Genomic DNA, 22328 nt, shown 5'->3' with positions numbered 1-22328 from the left:
GGGTATATGTGAGCCATTTATATATAAGTAGGGGTATATATGAGCCACTTTCATAACGAGGGGTATATCAGCTCTAAATGACAAAGTTGAGGGGTATATCAGACCCTTTTCCCAACAAAGTTTAATGACTTTACAAAATAAATTTTTAAAGTTGAGTGAGCTTTCAAGATATTAACTCATTTTATTCATGCATCAGTGTAAAATTTGAATCTGCAAATATTTGGTTATAAAGATATTCTCCCCTCATATAATTGTAATACAAGTAATTAAGTATCATCACATTTTACTAATGAAGGGAAATGAGATCTCTTACCTTGGTAAAATTTGAATAGAAGAAAATAATTTTTTAGATTTCTTAGGTGTAAAATCAGAGATTTCTTATGAAAAACTTAAAACTAAAAAAAGTTTGTATAGGCTAGAAAATCATTTCTCCCAATATAAAGAATTTTTTTGCTACTCTCCAATAAAATTCTCAGATTTTTAATATTGAAGGAAAATGTGTAACTATACACGTAATGTGATGTTCATCAACTCAACCTATATAAGTATATATACAACTACAAGTATATATTAAATTACTTAAGACAATACAATTACTTAGCGCTCTTCTCCATTCTTTGATGCCTCGTCTCCAAGTGACCACCAACATGTCTCTTTAAAGAGAAGATTAAAAATGAAATTCTTCGCTGGAACGCTTGTAAAAGGATTCTATTAACTAAACATATTTTACAAAAATAAGTATCCCAAAAATGTTATAAGTACTAATAAACATGCAAGATCCATCATCAAGAACTTATAAAACAATAGCAAGTTGTAGAAATGAAATTCTTTTCGAGTTAAAATGTTTGAAAATAAACATTCAAAAAAATCCAGCAAAACGGCGCAAACTCTATTTATTAATTTTTTTTCCTATTTTATTTATGAGAATAAGGGATTAGATGAGAAAAATTGCAAAAAAAAAAAAGAACAAAAAAGAAAATTCTAATTGCTGGCTATTGAAGGTGCCACATCAACTTTTTCTTTTTTCTCCTTTATATATATACTAGACATCAGAGCCGTGCTAGCACGGGCACGATATGTATCATTTTTTGTTTCAATTTATGTGACAAAGACAAAATTAAAGAGTTAATCAAACTTTAATATTAATTTAAACTAGTTTAAATTTTTAATTATTGTTAACTATGGTAAAAAAAAATTTATGTCTTTTAACATTCTAAATTGCTAATTATTGTTGTATGATTTGTAATATCTTTTACGCAATTTTGAAATAATAAATGTTATTTCTTCTTTCTCAATTTATGTCGTACTAATAAAATTTCTACGTCATTTTCAAATAATAGATGTCATTTCTTCTTTCTCAATTTATGTAGTACTAATTTTTTTTTGAGATTCAATCAATTTTTTTTGTCTTTAAAATATTCTATTGTTAATTACTGTAAATTATTGTACTTTCTAAGTAATTTTCAAATACTATATATTTTTTCATTTGTGCAATTTATGTGTCACCGATAAAATTTGAAGAGTTAATCAGATCTTTTACATATTTTTATATCTTTTGAATATTTAAGTAAATAATTATTGTGATTTATAATATTTTATACAATTATTTTTAAGAAAATTAAACAACAAACAAAATGAATTCATCATAGAAAAATTACCAAAGCATCCTTGAATACATCAATAATGGGTCCCACTTTTTGTTTAAAAAAATATGCATATATATTGGGAAGATATTTTTATCCAAAGTGGAAATAGAATAAGTATAAAGCATTAAAGTCTTTTAAAATTTTAAATTGTTAATTCTTATTGTATGATTTGTAATACTTTTACGTCATTTTCAAATAATAGAGGTCATTTCTTCTTTCTCAATTTATGTTGTACTAAAAAAAATTTAGTAGATTCAATCAATTTTTTTTGTTTCTTTGAAATAATTTCTTAGCTGTTAATTACTGTAATTTATAGTTCTTTCTTAAGAAATTTTGTAAATAATATATATTATTTCATTTGTCCAATTTATGTGTCACCGGTAAAATTTGAAGAGTCAATCAGATCTTTATATATTTTTATATCTTTTAAATATTCAAGTAATTAATTATCGTGATTCATAATATTTTATACAATTATTTAGTATAGTAAAATAAATTTAAAAGAAACAAACAAAACGAATTCATCATAGGAAAATTACCAAAGCATCCTTCAATACATCAATAATGGGTCCCACTTTTTGTTTAAAAAAATATGCATATTGGGAGGATATTTTTGTCCAAAGTGGAAATATTGTGTAAAAAATGTGTATTTATTGTGATTTTGAATGTTTTGTGGGGTAATAGAACGCACGCAAAGTTAAAGTGTCTTTTTGAAAATCTGGGACAACTTCAAGTATCACTTAATGTTTTTTCTCAAAATCTAATTTACTTTCGTAAACTATGTGTCAGATCAAAATCAGATTAACAAATTCAAAAGGAATGAGTAATAAATAGCTCATACAATGACATATTTATTATTTAAAAGAAGTACTCATTTTAATTGAAAGCTAACAAAATAGTTACAATGTAATTAAATACTATAAAAATCTTTGTATGGTAGCTTATTATATATAGATATCATTCTCATCCCCTAACAACAACAATTATGAATGCTACTTGTTTTTTTTTTTTTGTGGTGTAATGTGATTACTATGAATGAGTTAAGCCAACAGCTAGCATCGTGTGTGCACGACAGCTGTTTGTATTCTGGAGCTCTCCTTTTCCTTTCTGTACAAATATTTATATTCCATTTTAATTTGAAACTTCTGGACGCACTAATAACAAAAAATGATAGCAAGCCAACAAAATGAAAGAAAAGGAAAAAGGACAACAATGAAAATGAAATTTTTATTTTTTACTTCAATAATACTCTACTGTCACTTTCATCTTCACATCGCACATTTAAAACCATATTCGGATAGATACATATACGATCAGGTAACTTTTTAATGATGTACCACACAATGGTAATTAAATAGTACTACTAGTAACTTATTGGCTTAAGAATAAAAAGTCTAACTTAAGTCGAATATCTTTTGAACCCAGTTTTCACCTTCACGAGATAGGGATCTCACTTGTGTATGTTGTTAGTTATTACGATAATAAGAATAACAACATACCGAATTCAGTCCCACAAATAGTCTGAGGATGGTATAGGGTATGTTGTTGTTCAAGAAAAAAGTCTTAGCAAAACAACTTTCTCATCAATACAATATATGTAAAATGATTTCTTCTGTTTTAAAAGCACTATAATTTTTTTTTTAAAATCATAAAACAATATCTGTCCACTTGGCAGCTATGTAACTTTGATTATCCTCCCTTTTTCTTAGCTTTAGAAAGAAATGACAAAGATAAAGCAAAAGCTGCTTGCCTAATCAAATGACTCTGTATTAGTGGAAATATATCTGAAAATAGGTTACATACTATAGAGCCAAAGTCCAAAGACACATTTGGTTAAAAAGAAGTTTGGTCAGCAAACAGGCAATGTGCGAAGGTAGGAATACCAAAGTCTAAACAAGCTAGGAGGCGCAAGGGGTTCATCCTCCTTAACGTCTTGCTTCTTTCTGTTTTTGAATTCCTTGGAAATTTCTGGCTCCTCTGCTACTAATCTCTTTTTAGTAGTATCACTATTACTTTAGTATATGAATAATGTTTTTTTTTACTTTGTTTTATTGTTAATTGTTGCTTCATTGGTTGTCTATATTGCCTCTTTGCTACGAGTTTTTTTACTTACTGCTTTGATATTGCTACTTTGTTGTTATATTATTAGGTTTCATTAGTTGTTCTTTTACCTCAAAAAGGTAGGGGTAAGATCTACATAAATCCTACCCTCCCATGTAATTTAATGTTGTTGAAAATTTCTCACCAGTGCACACCATATTCAACAACGTTGCAATATCTCTGTGGTGGAAGTGAAATGATGATCTGTTATTGCAGATTTCACTCAGAAAACTTGTGTTGCGAGTTCATCCCACTATGACAGAAACGAACAAGTTATGCCCCTGTTACATGACCATCCTGAAAGGGAAAGGGCGACGGGAGGGGTACATTCAGGGATAGTTATGTCAGAATCATTTATCATTCATGTGGTACATTAGTACATAAGTACAAAAATGAGTACATATCCAAAAGCCATATGTTAGTGCTAACTGCTAAATAAAGTAAAATAGTCTATCATAGCAAGAAAATCTACTGCTTATATATTTAAAATAGTGCTAACTTCACAAAAGGCGCATGCCTGATTTTGCGCCTGAAGGGTCCTAGACAAGAGCTGGGACCTTCTAGAGAAACCCAAGATAACCAAAAGAAAAGTGACAAACGAATGTGAAATTTCTGTCCATAACTATCACAATCATCAGTTACACGACCCCAGAAGGAAGACGCATTACCAGCTGTCCACCGAAAACACTGCAATAAATAAGAAAATGTAAAAGGTCATAGTCAATACAGAATGATGAGGAATGGCAGAGGATAAGAAACAGATGGACATGAGAGAAGCATATTTTACCTTTTAACATAGTAGTAACAGAAGTCTGCTAGGATAAAGGTTTGAACTATTTCAGATATCAAAACCATAGAAGGCCATAGACCATGACCCAATGCTACCAGCAGATGGCCGCGACTGTCCAAAACCTGTCACAAAGCAACCAAAAAATCACAAGGTTGTTTGAGCTAAATAACATGCTAACAAAATCCAAATATGTGAAAATTTGCCCAACCAATACATCAAACATCTTGATCAACCAATTAACACGTGTCGAAAGAAGAGTGAATTTTATTCACTCTTCTTATATAGTAATAATATATATATATATATATATAGAGAAAGAGATTTGAATATTTTTCCTTAACAATAATAATTATAAAGTAGTTAGTATAGAGAATCGAAAATTAAACTAGTCCATTGGATTATTATTAAAAATAACAAAAGGGGAATTTAATACACCCTCATGTTGATTAACAATTTTGTTTAGAACCAAACTCAATTAGATTATTCACTTTCAGTTGAACTCTCTATTATTTGAATAATAATATAAATTTTGGTCCTAAAGTAGGTGTATTGTAGTGCTAATAACAACAAATTTGTTTTACCTAATAAATTTGAATTAATCGACTGATAACTAAATTTATTATTGTCGTTAATTCGAATTTAGTCTGGCTTCAATTTGAATATCGAACCCGGATGAAAAATCAAAAAAAAAATGTCTGACATTTTCGTTTAACATTATATGGTTCACATGAGTTGTTGATTTTTTTATTTTCACCGTCACCTTGAAGGTTTGTGACTAAAATAAACAAATTTTTTTCATACAGTAAGAATTATTTTGATAATTGATTATACGAAGCATTAAAATAATCACAACTATTTCAGTGATTTATATATGAAGAACTAAAATAGTCCAACCACAGCAAAATAGTCAATGATGCCATTACATACAAACAAACACAAGTAAGAATCTTTTTTCACGAAAAACATTTTCCTTCGCTGCAAATACACTCTTAGAGTAAAATGATTTATGTTTGACACTGTTAAAAATTAAACGCTTACCATAATTTTCAAAAAAAATCGTAATTTTTTTTCTTAATTAAGTCCACCAAGCAAGTGTCATGACTGGCCTGAACCATCTCAACCCCTTACGAGCCTTGTCACAGGCAAGTTGTTGACGTTGCCCAAGAGACGGTTGCATTAAAAAAAGTATAACATACTATCTTCTTATTATTAACAATAAGGCACATGTATTCATATTAAAATTCTTTATATCTTCGTAAATAAAATAAAAAATTGGTTAGTTGCATAGTTCATGGGAAGCAAAAAAATATTTAAATTATAAAGATGTTGTTAATAATAATATTTCAACTAATAAGATAGAGTAGTAGTAAATATCTACAGGGAAAAAAAGACCAAATATTGACCTTGTAAACCTACATAGCATATAACACTATTTACTCCCAAAAAAAAAAAAAACAATCCAAAAAGGCTAAGTAATTAATTTCAAGATCTCAATTTTCTTATAAAATAATAAAACCCCATAATTTTTATGATCAAAATCTCAACATAATCTGGGATTCTAATTACTTCTTAATCTATATCTTTTTAAAAAATATATATATATATATTACAGGTACCTCTTTTTTCTTTAAATATTTTTTTTATACTGTATGAAAGATTTTTGTTTCAAGAGGTAATGCGTATAAGATAAAGTTTTTTGGTTTTTGCTGAATTGATTAAGGAAAAAAAATTATTGATTGGATTTCAGTAATGGGTATTAAAAAGATTCTTTTTTTAATTGATTTTTGCTTTGTTTCTGCTAAATTCATTAAGTATTTGGTAATCTTGATTTAGCAAAAAAAAAACTGATTAGATTTCAGTAATGGGTATTAAAAAGATCCTTTCTTTAAATTTATTTTTGCAGAATTTATCAAATATTTGCTAATTCTATTGAAATTATTTGTTTGATGTTAAAAAAAAATTAGATTCAGATCTGTAATTATTGCTAAGAAGGTTTGATTTCATTATCAGTTTTCCCCTTTTTTGTCTTTCTGTCTTTAATTTATTTTTATATTATTTTTTGCGTGTGTTGAAAGATTACTTTTTTAATTTAAAAAAATAATATTTTTTTTAGGTTTATGTAATTTCTCTCTCTTGTTGGTAACGTTTGGTGTGATGGGTATGTGGGGTTTTTGTTTTTTCATGTTCTATAAATTTGTTTGATTTTTTGCTAATTTTATTTGTATTCAACCTTTTTCCCTTCTGCAATTGTAATTGTACTAATCAAGGTGATGATTTTGAGTTTAATTTAGTTTTTTTTTGTTTTTGTGTTCTTCTCTTCTCAATTTTGGGAATCAAGATTTCAGCTTTTTGTTTTTTCGATTTCTGTTACTATCTCATTATTCCTTGTACCTCGATTATCGTGTCATTATATGTTTGATTTTTTGTACTTTTGACCTCTCACAAGTTGAGGTAACACTGAGTTTATATTGTGTGGGATTTTCGTAAAGTGCAATATTTTTGGAGGAATTGATACTCACATGTCAAACATTTGTTAAGAGTCTGAGCAACTTAGATTTTTCATGAGTTAAAGAGAAAATGGGTTTCGAAAAATTTCAACTTGTTATGTTTTTTTTTGGGTGTTTGTGTTAAGGGGTTGATTGGTCTTGGATTGTCTTGAATCTGTTATTCTCTTTTTTCTAGAATTTGATTGATTTTTGGTTACAGAATTGAAGTGATCTGAAAAAATGGCTTCCAATGGGAACAATCATGTATCCACAAAACCACCACCAGAACCTTCACCGTTGCGAAAGGCGAAATTTTTCCAGGTATTGCACAGAAGCCTCTCTGTAATGTGGTAAATCCAGTTAGTGTAGGATGTGCTTGATTGGATCTTAGTTAGATTTATATATCGTGTTTATAATAACCATTACGCCTCAATCCCAAGTATGTTGAGATCGGTTTTGTCCATGTGGTCCATTTAAGCCCGTTTCAGTCCAATTTTTTAAGATTCATCGCGAATTGACTAGTTTTACATTAGTTGTCCAACCCCCTCCTCTATCCTGGCTTGGGACTATCAATACTAGGAAATTCACACTGGCATAACTTTTACATCTCTTGTTTACACGGTGTAATTTCACAAGTGGGGTCTGTGGAGGGTGGTGTGTATGCTTAGTCGCTTACCTTACCCCTACGTTGTTGTGGAGGTAGAGAGGTTGTTTTCGATATAACCTTACCATTCTTGAATCACAGGCTAACATGAGGATTCTGGTGACTGGTGGTGCTGGATTTATAGGCTCTCACCTTGTTGACAAACTGATGGAAAATGAGAAGAATGAGGTAAATAGTTTTTTCGCGCTGGTTTTATGTTGTATAATCACAACTTACTGCGTCCTCGTAGATCAATGGTTAAATACGAGTGTATTTACATGAATTTTTTTTACATCGCGTTCAGGTGATTGTTGCTGATAATTACTTCACTGGATCAAAAGATAATCTAAAGAAATGGATCGGTCATCCAAGATTTGAGCTAATTCGCCATGGTAAAACCACTGCTTCTGGTTTTTTACTACTACTTGTTGTCTCTTATGCCTCTAGTTTCTCACTATCGTGCTGTTGTTATTGCTTTATGTCTTTATAAACGTTAGTGTTTTTGTTTATTGGAAACAACCTCTCTACCTGTCAAGGTAGGGGTAAGGTCTGCGTACACTCTACCCTCCATAGACCCTACTTGATGGGACTATACTGAGTATATTGTTGTACGTGCAGATGTTACTGAGCCATTGTTGATTGAAGTAGACCAGATTTATCACCTTGCTTGCCCTGCTTCCCCCATTTTTTACAAGTATAATCCTGTTAAGGTTAGTAACTCCAGAAGTTTCCTTCTTTTCTTTATGTCCGTCACACTAGTTGTTACGTTGCTCTGAAGTTACGATTTCTGTTGTTTTTCTACCAGACAATCAAGACAAATGTAATCGGAACGTTGAACATGTTGGGACTTGCCAAACGAACTGGAGCAAGGTCGGAATCATCTTCTCTCTGTACTTACTACTTAGTTCTTGGTAATGTAGATCCTCTATCTCACCATTTGTTGCTTGTGCAAAACAGGATTTTACTTACATCGACTTCTGAGGTTTACGGAGATCCACTCGTGCACCCTCAAGATGAGACCTATTGGGGCAATGTTAACCCAATTGGTACGTTTTTAACTTTATGATATTGAAGTAATCGAAATAGTGAATGGTCTCGTTCTTGAACTAAGATAAGAGAATCAGGTCGATCAGTTGAGGAGTCAGTCAGTATTTTCACTAAGGGGTTTGAAATATGAAAAAGTAAACATGTGATGAAGTCAAAGAAGGTTCAACATCTGCTAACTTTATGCAACTTTTCAGGAGTTAGAAGTTGTTACGATGAAGGCAAAAGAGTGGCTGAGACTTTGATGTTTGATTATCACAGACAGCACGGAATAGGTAAACCTTTCTTCTGTGAGCACATATGTTTTCGCGTTGCTTCCATCAAATCTCTTTTGATATGATCGAAAAAACAGAAATAAGGATTGCTAGGATCTTCAACACTTATGGTCCTCGAATGAACATTGATGATGGTCGTGTTGTCAGCAACTTCATTGCCCAGGCAATTCGGTATTGCTTCTGAATGTTTCTGTTAACAGTTTTCGTCAACTTTGTTACCTTAACTTAGTTTGATAGTAAGGAGCCAACTTTGTTTTTGCACACTGCAGTGATGAACCCTTGACTGTCCAGTTACCAGGAACACAAACGCGCAGCTTTTGTTATGTTTCTGACATGGTAAGAACTAATCTTTGAGTTTTATAACGATGGTGTCTGGGCCTACTTCCATGCACCTCGATTATACCACTTAGTACGTGTTACCTACCACCAACACAATCTAAGCAGATGGAAAGAAATCACCTATAACGTTCTTTTATCCTTTGGCTTACCTTCCTTTCTTGATGAGTAGGTTAATGGCCTTATGAGACTTATGGATGGAGAAAATACAGGACCAATTAACATTGGAAATCCAGGTTATTTCGCTTCCAATTCCTCTCTATTTAACTCGTAAAAAGGTTAAAATTTTGATACATTATCGTTCATTACTAATTCGATCCTCTATCATCAGGTGAATTCACAATGCTTGAACTCGCGGAGAATGTGAAAGAGGTAACCCTTATATTAGTTATTTTGGCAAACGTTTAGATTTTACCTTTTCTCTTCCAATTAGTGAAGTGCTTAGGGATGAGCCGAGGGTCTATTGAAAAGAGCCTCTCTATCTCTCAAGGTAGGGGTAAGGTCTGTGTACAATCTACCCTCCTCAGATCTCACTTGTGGGATTACTTCAGGGGAGATAAAGGGTAATCTAGACGAGTACTTTTATGAACGAGGCTATTAAAACTTTGAAGAGTCGGATACATAAATTGTGTGTTATCTTGTAGCTCATCAACCCGGAAGTGAAAATTATCACTGTGGAGAACACACCAGATGATCCTCGACAGAGAAAACCTGATATCACAAAGGCAAAAGAGTTGCTAGGGTGGGAACCAAAGGTCAAGTTGCGCGATGGTCTTCCTCTCATGGAGGAAGATTTCCGCGATAGGCTCGGGATTTCAAGAAAGAAGTGAGAAAAACAAGCATCCATGGTTGGGAATTGATGGAAAATGAGAGTTCACAAATATATATGTTTTTGCATCTTGGCTTTGGTTTATACCTGAGATATCAACTTTTGTTTCTCAAAGTTTTTTTGTTGCTTTGTCTTTCTGAGTGGAAAATAAACTATGTCCAGCATCCATCTTTTATTTCCCCATACTTTTGCTTCTTTTTTTTGTATTCGTGGTATCATCTAACACTGCTTCGTTGAAAATATTGCTAATTTTTTGTTCTTGTATGCTCGTTAAAATATGAAAGACTCACCCCTATCGATAGTAAACAGACAATACTTGCAAATAATGCAAAGTAAGCATCAAGATGAGTTCAAAATGTAATATTTGTTGAAACATTAGAAGTTTCTCTCTATATATTTACATTTCGAGTAAAAAAATATTGAGTTCAGATGAACACCTCGCGTTGAGTGGTCTTCCCATAAGTAGTACAGGAGGTTGTTTTTAACAACTGGTTCTCTCTACATATACGTATGAAAAGTACAACAACAACATAACAACATATTCAGTGTAATCTCACAAGTGGACTCTGGAGATAGTGTACCTTACCCGCACATAGGAAGAGAGATTGTTTCTGATAGACCTTCGGCTTAAAGGAAATATACATATGAAAAGTAAGCTAGCTATATTAATTCATCAACACATTTTCAAGCAAATCTCATTATGTATTTGCAAAACACTATCATCACTTGACAGACTTATAGCGTCCTTCCTTCTGTGAAAACCTTAAAAGTTGTATATGTTCAATGTCAAATTGTATTACGACGAAAGTTCTCCATCCAAATTTCATCTAGTTTTGCTGGAAAACGACTCTTTTATCTTAAGAAGACGTATAACGTTGATAGCTACTTATCGATGGAACAGATAAACAACAAGAGAGAATGTAGAAAATTGGTCGAAAAACTGAGAGTTCTTGATGTATCCAGCTCTAAGTTATGACTGATAACACAGTTGGTTAGAACAAAATTTATGCAAAGCAATATCGATAGATACTTATTGGTTGTAACTTGTAAGAATCGATGTTTTACATTTCACGGAGGAGAAAAAAATGATGTTTAAGATTAGCATGTAAAAAAGTTCTAAGCTTCAACAGGACTCTTACTTTTAGGTGTCTTCTCCTTCTTAACTTTCTTTGTTGTTGCACTTTTGGTCTCAGCTTCAGTTCCATCTTCTATTCTGGCAAAGATTGGCGCTGCCTGTGCCATTACTTGACCGGCCTTCAGCCCTCCCCATTTGGTATCACTCTGAAAACAAGATAATCGATCACTCAATGGTTTTGCTAGAAAATCATCAAAGATATAGCAAAAGAAAGATGAATGTACCCAGCTAACAGCGTTGAATTGTTCCTCGGTGTAGCCAAGTTGGGAATATATTTTCAAGCTCAAGCGTGGTGTAATTGGTGATAGTGCAATTGATATGATTCTCATTGCTTCCAATACAATTACGAGATCCTAATGAATAATCAAAGGGAAGAACAAAGCATCTTAGAATGCAACGATGATAACTTTAGTGAGTTCTATACTAATGAAATTTAAGGAAACAGCTTGACGAAAAACCTTTGCTGCAGTTTCAAAGGCTGTGCCGCCTTGCTTGAAAAGAGTCCACGGAGCTTGTCCATCAATGTATAAATTTCCAGCATTACCAATCTCCAGCACAGTCTCGCAAGCTGCTGATAATTCTAATTTTTGATAGTGCACACATGCTTTCTCTACCTATACAGACAACACATTACATCATCAAACACATAGATGGGCTTCGTTTATTAACATTTAAGCGCCTTACGCGGTTAAACTGCATTCTATGTACATCTCAATGCATGAAAAGAGAGATGTGTTTACCAGTTTCTCCACTGCAGCCTTGAATTCGTTTCCTTCTGCCGCAATATCTGAATCAACGGCCAGAGTTGATTGGCAGTTCTTTTTCAGAAGTCCAAGTGTGCGATTTAGAAGATTACCTGCATTAATAAACCTTAGGTCAGACTCAATATCCATGCCTACGTTCCAAAAGTAATCAGAACGAAATGACAATGCAACATATTTAAAACAAATTAAGTACCAATTGTATTAGCTAAATTTGCGTTTATCATTCTGATGAACCGTTCCTCTGAGTAGTCCCCGTCATTACCAAATTCTACCTCCCTGAGGAAAAAGTACCTGACTGCATCAGATCCAAACCTCTGAACCAAGTCCGTTGGCTCGAGTGTATTTCCCAGTGACTTACCCATCTTCATTCCATCCTAAAATTTCAAAAATAAAACAACAGCTGCATCAAATATAAAACAGGACTATACGTGAATTAGCATAACTACATGCTTGCCTATATGTTTTTATCGAAGTTATATAGCTTAAAACAGTATATGTATGAAATAATGTTAACGCAGTCCAGAGAGAAAAATACAAAATTATCTCGATCAAAGAAGACTGATGTATTTGAACAGATTTTTATCAATCATACAAACGTTTAATGCATGCTTCTACAAAGCTTCATATGAACGAAGTATTAGAGCAACGTCAGCAGATGTAATATTGGTATAGTAGTAAGAAACTCCTGAAACATATAAGAACTTCATCTACTGTTGTTTATTTGTCTTTTCCTTTCCTTTTTCTTGGAGGGGTGGTTGGTAAGGAGATGGAATAGGTGATAACAAACTACAACTCAGACAATGTCGAAGAGCCAGATCTTCCAAGGTCAAGAAAAATATAGAGTAAAAGTTCCAACTGTAACGTAAATACCTTGGTCAAGAATCCATGACCAAATACCATCTTAGGGAGACCAATTCCTGCTGACATTAACATCGCTGGCCAATAAACAGCGTGAAATCGCAATATATCCTGTCAAAATTGTTAAGGAGACACATTGATTAGATGAAATTTAGTTAAGTAAAAAGGAACGTCTTCATCAATAAGAGGATTTTGAGAAAGTTCTCTAGCAACAAAAGTACATGAACTATATAACCTTTCATATTTTATTTCATCTAAACATAAAAGAACTTTAGCTTTCCAACGTTGCTTAGTTATGATAACAAGATGCTTTTAGGTGTATCCAAAGAAGCATCTAAAATGAGAACTTTGAACGTATTTAAAAGATATTAATATCAAACATCTGAGTTTCTTCAAGGTTAACCGAGGAACAAAATCTATAATCAAAGATCAAGAAGATACTAATTGGCATACACCAACAAGAATAGCACAACTCCAGTGCCACTTAATACTTACGCTTGGACTTGAAACTTGAATGACATAAGAACGTAATTTATGTGTCTAACTACGTGCTTAGTTTACCCTTTTTGTATGAGTAACAATCTCCTTATCTGCCAAGTGCCAACGGCGACTAGATTTTGTAAGAAACTACCAAGGAAATTCATGGAACTAAGATTGTCCAAACAAGATCCACAACAACCTCCCCCCACCCCAAACAAGCATTAGCTTATCTGAATTTAAATGTGACTAAAAGCATGGCATACCTTGCCAATTAAGTGGAGCGAGGCAGGCCATCCAGAAGAAATTGCAGTATCTAAACTGGCTAGCTCGCTATCCTCCAGAAGTGCAGATACATAACTGTTTGACCCAAAAAAGAGCAAAAGGAGAAGAAAATGATAAGGGAGATTAAGATACGACAACGGATGAATGGAACATCATATTCAGGGTACATAACAATGAGAGTCACTTGCTACTATGTTCATAACAATAGTTCAATTACTGAAATGTTGACTAGAGGTGCTTTGGAATTTAAGAACCCTTTGCATGCAGCATGTGGGTCGACCAGATTCAGAAAAGAACTTAATGCCCTAGCAACATTATGTAACATGCAACTAGCTAAGTTGAATCTATTTTGAAGTACAGGCAGTGAAATTTTCCAAGTTTACTCGAGATGAACCCCTGAATCATATGGGAAAATAACAACCACCATGTAAAAAAAAAATATATGAAAAAAAAAAAACTACACAGACGTTTTATTTATAAAGAACTATACAGGCACTTTCACAAAGGGAAAAGATGCCAACACTATTGAATAACATAATGAACAGAATCCAAACGAAGACAGAATATCAAAAGGTCAAAATATCTATATTTGCACCAGGCGCAAAAGAGATAGATGACTTACCCCAATAAAGCATCAAACCAGACATATATAGTCTGCTTCGAATCATTAGGAACAGCAATACCCCAATCTACTGATGCTCGGGAGATGGAGAAATCTTTCAGGCCATTTTTAATCCAACCTTGAACCTTTAAATAGTCTATATCAGTTTTATTTCATAATGTTTTCAAACGAAGCAAACATGTAATGTGAATTATGCAAGAATGATGACGTGCAAACTGAGACAGCAATAGGAATAGTATTTCAGGAAACAGTATCATATAGAGCAAATGACAATAGTGCAGTGCGGAAATGAAATTCTTTTCTGGACAAATATCTTTTGGTTTATCGAATAATATAATTCATCTCTAGTGAACCTAGTTTGACTGAACTAATGTCATATCAATGGAAAATGTGAATTTTCACCTCCGGTTAAATTGATGCTTTGGAAAATCCAGGAAGTGTTCAAATTATTTACTATGCGTTATGAGAAGTGAGCAAATTCCAGGAATGAGATGTTTTCCAAACATAGATATTGTTTACATACTTCACCAAAGTCAATCTCATCTCTGTATCTTTTCTAGCCTTTTTCAGGTGATATTACAAACCAATAAGGTGCAGAGTTTAAAATAAAAACCCAAATAGATATTCCAATCTGCCTACCTCATTTAGACGATAAGAAGGCTGCACGAAACCAGGGTTTTGCTTTAAAACTTCTTCCAATTGTTGTTGATACTTTGACAAGGCAAAGAAGTAATTATCTTCTTTTCTTTTCACACATGGCTTTAAGTGCGTAGGACAACAGTTATCATCCAGCAAATCCTTCTCGTCCTGCAACTCTTCCAATGTTACAAATGGACTGCCCAATAATAAACAAACTAGATTTAGCCATGCATAAATGCCAAAGTAACATGGATTTAGTTTGGATATTGCATAATTCGAATTCCTTGAGCAATAGAACATTCTTATAATCTCCTGCATCCTTTATTTTACCTATTATACATCAATCTTTTTCTTATATGTAATGGAATAGATTGTAGATAATAAACTTGCACTAAGCCAGTCCAAGAAAACGTAATTAGAAATTGTACAATCTATGAATTCAATAAGAGGCAATGCTGCAATCAATCACCACGAAATTGCTAGAAAAGTAAAAGATGGAAAGTGGTTTCTATTATATATCAATCTTTTTTTTTCACAACTGACTACTCCAAACAACAACCTCTGCCACAACGCCAGTCTTTTGTGCATGAATTCTGAAAAGAACATGGGAATGTAGATTTATGCAGCTTAAGGGCTCAAAGTCACAAGGAAGTCATTAGAAACTGTGTAACTAGGTTAACATCTTCCACCATGAATGAATTTTTTTATGGAAGAACCAATCAGTTGAATGCCTCATGCCTAGAGTGACTACTGACTACTGAGGCATGAAAAAAGATAGTAGTAAAATTGTATGATCCTGTATACTCCCTCCGTTTCAATTTGTTTGTTTTACTTTCCTTTTTAGTTTGTTTCAAAGAAATGTCTCTTTCCTTTTTTTGGCAACTCTTTAATTTCAACTTTCCACGTGGCATGTTTAAGACCACAACATTAAAGAACATTTTGGTACATTCCACATATCTTTAGTTTAAGACTACAAGATTCACAAGTTTCCTTTATTTTCTTAAACTTCATGACATATCGAAACCAGCAAATCGAATTGAAATGGAGGGGTAATAGACTATGAGGACAAGAATTTCATATGAAGGGTACGCACAAGATTTCTTTGGAAAAATAAAATTGAGTTCTCACCTTGTACTCCTCACAATTGACACAATAAAGTCCCTCATAATCAGCCCTGTATATGTCACCATTTGCAAGAACCCGAGAGTAAAATTCCTTCACAACAGCTTCATGCTTTGGATCAGTTGTTCTGATAAACTTGTCATAACTTATGTCTAACTGCAGTAACAATTAAAGAAATAAAAAGGCATGACGCTAGCTCAATTGATGAGAGCTCCCCTTACATGAACTAAACTCTTAATTTTGAACCCTCCACACCCAATCAAAAAAGAACATTCCAGATGCTGTACTTGAGAGTAAAAACAAATGAATTAGCACTAGTTGAAGAATATACATCTTTCCAGAGAGATTTATAAGCTTGTGATACAACGTCACAGTGTTCATTTGGGCTAGAACCATTAGCTGCAGCTGCAGTAGCAATCTTCTCTCCATGTTCATCTGTGCCAGTGATGAATATAACTTTCTTCTCAAGTAGCCTCTGCAAGAAAAGGAACTCTACAAACATCAGCCTGTTAAAATTGCACACCAGAGTATACTTTGAGGAATCTGACATTATTTTATTTTAATTATGTCCTCCCTTCTACTTAAAAAAGCTAAAATCATATCCTGTGGCAGTCTATTCGTGGAGTAGGCATCTTTTCATCACAACCACAAGGAAGTTCATTGCTAAGTGAAAAAGGAGGCTCTGATTACCATCTATGCCTAACAAACTAAGTATATGAAAGAGTTCCAAGACTCCTGAATTCATATTCGAATAGACAACCAAAAACATGAATAGAGATGGCTTAGGTCAACTATGACATCCGCCCCCTAAATATTATGATAAGACATCACCATAAAAGAGGCTATAACCTTGTAATGCAAAGGAAGACCAGCAAATGTACTGAATCATAGTAGGAACAAATGAATTTAAGATGCACTAAAGAGGTAATATGACGATACTTCAGACTGGAAATTTAGAAAATCAATCAACTACGCCTCAATTCAACCTAGTTGGGGTCAGCTAGATGAATCCTCTATATCCGTTCCTCTATATTCTGGTCCATTTCATTCTAATACTACTAATCAATCTGTCTTAAATGCAAATTAGAGGATTTATAAAACTTGGGATTCTCTAAAATCTCACACTTCTCCCGGCACAAACAAACAAGTCTATAACCAAACTAAAAGTCCTCCATAAAATTATACTGAGAATTTAAAATCCTCCCTACGATTTAAACACAAAGTTCAAATCTTTGAAACAAACAATTACAATCTTAAAAGAGTGTAATGTGAGAACGGGTAACGGTGTCAGCAACAATGGTGGTGTAATCACTACACTAAAGAGGTAGTGTGAAGATAACTTCACTCCGTCAAATTAGATAATCAATTAGCTACATCTCAATCTCACCCTAGTCAGGGATAACTATATGAATCCTCCATATACATTCGTCTCCTTTTGGGTCGATTTCATTCTAATACTATTAAAAATGATGTCTTTAATGCGAAGTAGAGAATTTGTAAGACTAGAGATTCTTTAAAATATCACACTTCTCCCTGCACTAACATACAAATCTATAACCAAACTAAATGGACCTCCATAAAATTATACTGAGAACTTCAAATTCTCCATAAGATTTAAACATAAAGGTCAAATCTTTTTTTATTTTCTTTTTCTTTCATAACCGTGGTGTCCGGGCCAAACATAAAGGTCAAATCTTTGGGACCAACACTTGCAATCTTAAAGAGTGTAACTTGAAAACGAGCAATGGCGTCAGCAGCAGCGGTGGTATAATCACTACACTAAAGAGGTAGTCTGAAGATAACTTCACTCCGTCAAATTAGATAATCAATCAACTACACCTCAATCTCAACTCAGTCGGGGACAACTATGTGAATAGTGAATACTATACATGTTTCTTCTCTCCATTCGGTCACATTTCAGTCTAATTCTACTAAAAGTTCTGTCTTTAATGCAAGTTATACGATTAGTAAAACTAAACATTCTCTTAAATCACGCACTTCTCTCTGCATACAACATAGACTCCATAAAATTACAACAACAACATACTCAGTGTAACCCTTCGGGGTGGCCCAGTGGTTTGGGCTTGGGACTTCCATGTTGGAGGTCTCAAGTTCGAAACCCCTTGCCAGCAAAAGCAAGGGGTTTGCTTTCTGGGTCGAGCTCATCGCACCGGGCTTGCCTAGTGCGGGTTACCTCTCCTATGTGGTTTGCGAGATATTGCATAGGAACGGGGGTTTTACCCTGTGTGCACCCAAAGGGTAGCGGCTGCGGGTTTCCCTTGTCATAAAAAAAAAACAACATACTCAGTGTAATACCACAAATCTAAGGAGAGTAGAGTGTACGCAAACCTTACCGCTACCTTGGAGGTAAAGAGGTTGTTTCCTATAGACACTCAGCTCAAGGAAAAAACAGTCCATAAACAACATGACAAATCATTCTAACCAGAAACTACAACAAAACAATACGATAATCGAGAATTCAAACAAAAAGCTCAAATCTTTGAAACCAACAATTACAAATCTCAAAAGGGGTATAACCTGAAAACGAGCAATGGCATCAGCAGCAATGGTAGTATAAGCACTCCCCATATGAGGAGGAGCATTAACATAATAAAGTGGAGTTGTGAGTACAAAAGAATCATCACCCCCAACCCCATTTGCCAAAAAACCATCTTTATCACCTCCACTACTACTACTGCTGCTGCAAGTGCAGTAAAGGGCAGTTCTTGAAGAAGATGAAAAAAACAATTCTTTGCCAAAACTAATTCGATTCTTGAAAAAAATCCTTCTTGGGTTCAACGAATTTCGTAAAGGGGCTGAAGATAAGAACCAAAAACTGCTCTGAATTGAATGTTGAACTCTACATGCCATTTTTTTTCTTGAATTTGACTAACTGTGTGTGAAAAAAAAATGGATTTTGTGCTTCTGGGGTTCTTAAATTTGGCTTCAATAAGCTGTAAATAATGAAGAAATTTGGTGTGAGCTCAAAAAAAAAAATTGCAGAAAAGTGGAAAGGAAGAAGACGAGCCAAAGCTTTAAGATTAGGGATGGACTTCACACTCCTATATTTTTTTATTTATTTTTTAAAAATGGAGTAATAAATATTACTACTATTATTTCTGTAATTTGTTAAAATTTATAAGCTGGTTAACTATTTATATTTTATAAAAAAACTATGTCAAACTAACTTTTTAACTATTGGTAATTAGATTCACTATTTTACTAATACTACGTAAATTACCCGTGCTTCGCACGGGATTGAACTCTTTTATTAAGCTTACATATGATTATTCAGTAATATCCGTATTTTCGATAAATATTCTATATTAGCAATAACATTTTATCTTAAGGCAAAGCATTCCTCCGAAATCTTAAAGTGCTATATTAATAGCATAAGCATAAACTAATGACTATAAAAAAAAACATACATAGAATGAAACATAAAGGAAAAATTTAGCCCACTAAATGCACAGTGTCCCTTTAAGAAAATTATTCCTCTCTAGTACTCGAGGTTTAAAGGAATAGATCCTTTCAGGATAGAACGATTCTATTCACCAGTGTATTGATACAGATACAATGGTGTAGTAAGCCACTCAACATGAGCAAAGTACACGAATATTTATTTGTGCAGAAGAAGAAGAAGTTCAGAATTTTCGTTGTTTTAAAATGAAAGGAAATCCCTCCATTTATAAACAACAAAGGGTAGTGGCAACAAATGTTTATTGTGCTTTATCGGAAAAGTCACAACTCTTTGAAAAAGTTACAACCCTTCGGAAAGGTAACAACCTTTCATAAAAGTCACAATTTTTCATAAAAATCGTAACTCTTCATAAGAATCACAACTTTTCCTTAAAGTCGCAACCCTTCATAAAAGTCACAACTTTTCATAAAAGTCACAACGTTTCATGAAAGGGGAAGACTAGTTTTGGAAATAAATAAATTTAAAAAGGAATCTTTGTTTGTGGTGGTGCCACGTAGGCAGGCCTAGGGTTCTCTTTTATATATGATTATTCATTAATAAGTCAAATTAGAGTCACATATCGATTTGTTCAGTTTGATTTTAAAGTTTATCGATTTGTAGACATGTTAAATCATTAATAACCATTAAGATATTGACTTATAGATTATTGATCATTATAATAACGCATGTACATGAGTTGATAGATTGTATCTTGCTAAAAAACAACACTAACACATTGTAGAATAACAGAAAATTTGAGACTATTAGAAATAAAAATATGAAACTAAATTCTAAGTCAAGGACTTTATATGCCGAATGCTATAAATATAATTCATTAATTTATTATCGAGTTATCGGTTAATCCGTTAAGAAAAACTTCAAATCGATAATAAAAAAAATCAAAACCGTTAAATCAATAACCCATTACCGATGAACCAATAACTTTCTTTTGATTCGAATTATCGATTTCAGTTCAATTTTGAACCGCCCTAAGTCAAATGTATCTAAAGTGTAGTATTTATTTAAATTTTGAGTTAAGAAATGGAATTGATGAAGTATTTGTTTTATATAGACTATTTGTTGATATGTTTTTTTTTAACTTATTGAAAAGAAGAGTTTGTAGAAAACAATAACATAATAAATATAATTCATAACTTAATTCAAAAGAAAATAAGCAAAGGATAATTGGAAAGAAAATAACGATTTTTTTTTATAGAAATAGAAGAATAAAAAAACACTTAAAGATATAGTAATAATAAAAGACAGAAAGCAAAATGATTGAGTAAAAGAAAAAATATTATTTAAAATTATGTGGAAAGTTACTTGATACAAAATAACAACAATTCATTAATGGTAACTAGTGAGTCGATTATATGTATCTTTAATAATTATTTTTGTTTAAATTTTATTATTTTTTAAGCCATTATATTATCGCAAATTCGCGATGGTACACATTTATCTCTTGATAGTAATTCTGGTCAAATTTACTTTTGTGATTATATAAATGAATTTGATTTGCCTTTATTTACTATCGATAAATATTTAGTATATATATTTTTTATAATAAGTATTTAGATTATGATAATGTCATGTATCCAACGCTTTAATGTTTTTTATATAGGTAATGCCCATGACATAAGATAGTCTTCATTTGTTATGTATTTTTTAAAAGATCAATTTTGATCTTTTATTATTTATTTTTTATAATTTGATTCTCTCTAGTTTTCACTCTCAAAAACATTAAATGGAGATCATTATTACTCCATCGTTTTAGCAATTGATTCTAATGACTTATTCTCATACAATACGATTGTAACAAGTGATTCCAATTAACTGTTCTTATTAATTAAATCGAAAATAAAGATAGAACAAACATATTATATACATTGTCTTTGTTCTATCGTCACGTAAATCTTTTTTTTAAAAAATAATTCTAAACTAGCTAAATTTAATTTGATGTCAAAGTGGAATTTGAGAGCCTTTAGTGAATCAAATATCAATTCAACACTTCAAGTAAAATCCTTATTAATCTTCAGTTATTCACTTTTCAAATGAAATAGAGATGTCATGAACTCATTACCTATTAAATAAGCTACAATTTAATCAACATATGTAGACTTATGTTCATCAATAATTTAATGATAAAATATTTGAACAAGAATGTTACAATTGTTGAATCATAATTCAAATGAATATACTAGCATTATATTATCATCTTTTGATTTCAATCTTAATTTATTGATACAATTTCAAATTAAATCACTCTCAAATCAATATAATACTCTGTGTGTTATATGTTAATATGATTTTTTCTCAATTGTTGTTATTTTTTACAGGTAAAACGATGATTTATTAATTCGTTAGTGCATTATTAAACTTAAGATTTTTTTCCAGAAACATTACAATCATATTTATTCCTGAATCTCACACAACTCAATATAAAACTACTACATGATCAAACGATCTACCTCTCACGTTTATTTTTACCACTTTACTTTCACCAAACCATCAACTGGCCATTACACCATGCCTTAACTGCTATAATACTTTGTGCAAATTATTTAAGTGCTAATTTTTTCTTACAATCAAACTTCGTTATAACAATATTTCATTATAACAACATGATTTTATCCAGAAACAAATTTTCTTATTATATTTTTCTTCTCTATAATAACATTAATATTCATTTTAACGTTACGTTATTTGTAAAATTATCCATATGGCCCTATATAATAGTCCTACTAAATATTATGTAATAATATTTTATAAGAAACATATTACGTATATAAACAGAATATTAGAATATTTATAATTATC

At 32.3% G+C, this 22328-nt stretch overlaps 2 protein-coding genes and 1 long non-coding RNA gene across 4 annotated transcripts; 1 reads left to right on the top strand and 2 right to left on the bottom strand.

The window, feature by feature from the left end:
- Window positions 1-4044: 4044 nt before the first annotated feature.
- Window positions 4045-4770, bottom strand: LOC102578300 (uncharacterized). The gene is made up of 2 exons (XR_367200.2): window positions 4534-4770; window positions 4045-4433 (listed from the first exon to the last, which is right to left on the bottom strand). It is a non-coding gene; the product is annotated as an uncharacterized lncRNA (long non-coding RNA).
- Window positions 4771-6669: 1899 nt separating this feature from the next.
- LOC102606064 (UDP-glucuronic acid decarboxylase 6-like) lies at window positions 6670-10332 on the top strand. 2 transcript variants are annotated; one of them, XM_006345886.2, is made up of 13 exons: window positions 6670-6694; window positions 7243-7343; window positions 7768-7854; window positions 7970-8057; window positions 8284-8375; window positions 8471-8535; window positions 8623-8711; window positions 8907-8984; window positions 9062-9155; window positions 9254-9320; window positions 9493-9556; window positions 9652-9692; window positions 9965-10332. In XM_006345886.2, exons 2-13 carry the CDS (start codon window positions 7263-7265, stop codon window positions 10148-10150), a joined length of 1032 nt encoding a protein of 343 aa, XP_006345948.1. In that variant the 5' UTR covers window positions 6670-6694; window positions 7243-7262; the 3' UTR covers window positions 10151-10332. The 2 variants fall into 2 exon arrangements, with proteins under 2 accessions (XP_006345948.1, XP_006345947.1); XM_006345885.2 differs by lacking the exon at window positions 6670-6694 and adding an exon at window positions 6704-6803.
- Window positions 10333-11081: 749 nt separating this feature from the next.
- On the bottom strand, window positions 11082-19119 carry LOC102605729 (methionine--tRNA ligase, chloroplastic/mitochondrial). Its single transcript, XM_006345884.2, has 12 exons — window positions 18590-19119; window positions 16383-16526; window positions 16058-16207; window positions 14930-15097; window positions 14291-14415; window positions 13650-13743; window positions 12919-13017; window positions 12242-12422; window positions 12025-12140; window positions 11743-11898; window positions 11509-11637; window positions 11082-11430 (listed from the first exon to the last, which is right to left on the bottom strand). The coding sequence occupies exons 1-12, from the start codon at window positions 18920-18922 to the stop codon at window positions 11266-11268; spliced, it is 1860 nt and encodes a 619-aa protein (XP_006345946.1). The 5' UTR covers window positions 18923-19119; the 3' UTR covers window positions 11082-11265.
- Between the last annotated feature and the right edge of the window lie 3209 nt (window positions 19120-22328).

The sequence above is a fragment of the Solanum tuberosum genome, unplaced genomic scaffold, assembly GCF_000226075.1.
Source record: "Solanum tuberosum cultivar DM 1-3 516 R44 unplaced genomic scaffold, SolTub_3.0 scf00072, whole genome shotgun sequence".
In the NCBI taxonomy this organism is placed as follows: Eukaryota; Viridiplantae; Streptophyta; class Magnoliopsida; order Solanales; family Solanaceae; genus Solanum; species Solanum tuberosum.
The sequence above is the reverse complement of the archived record's forward strand: the minus strand, read 5'-3'. Positions and strand labels throughout refer to the sequence as shown.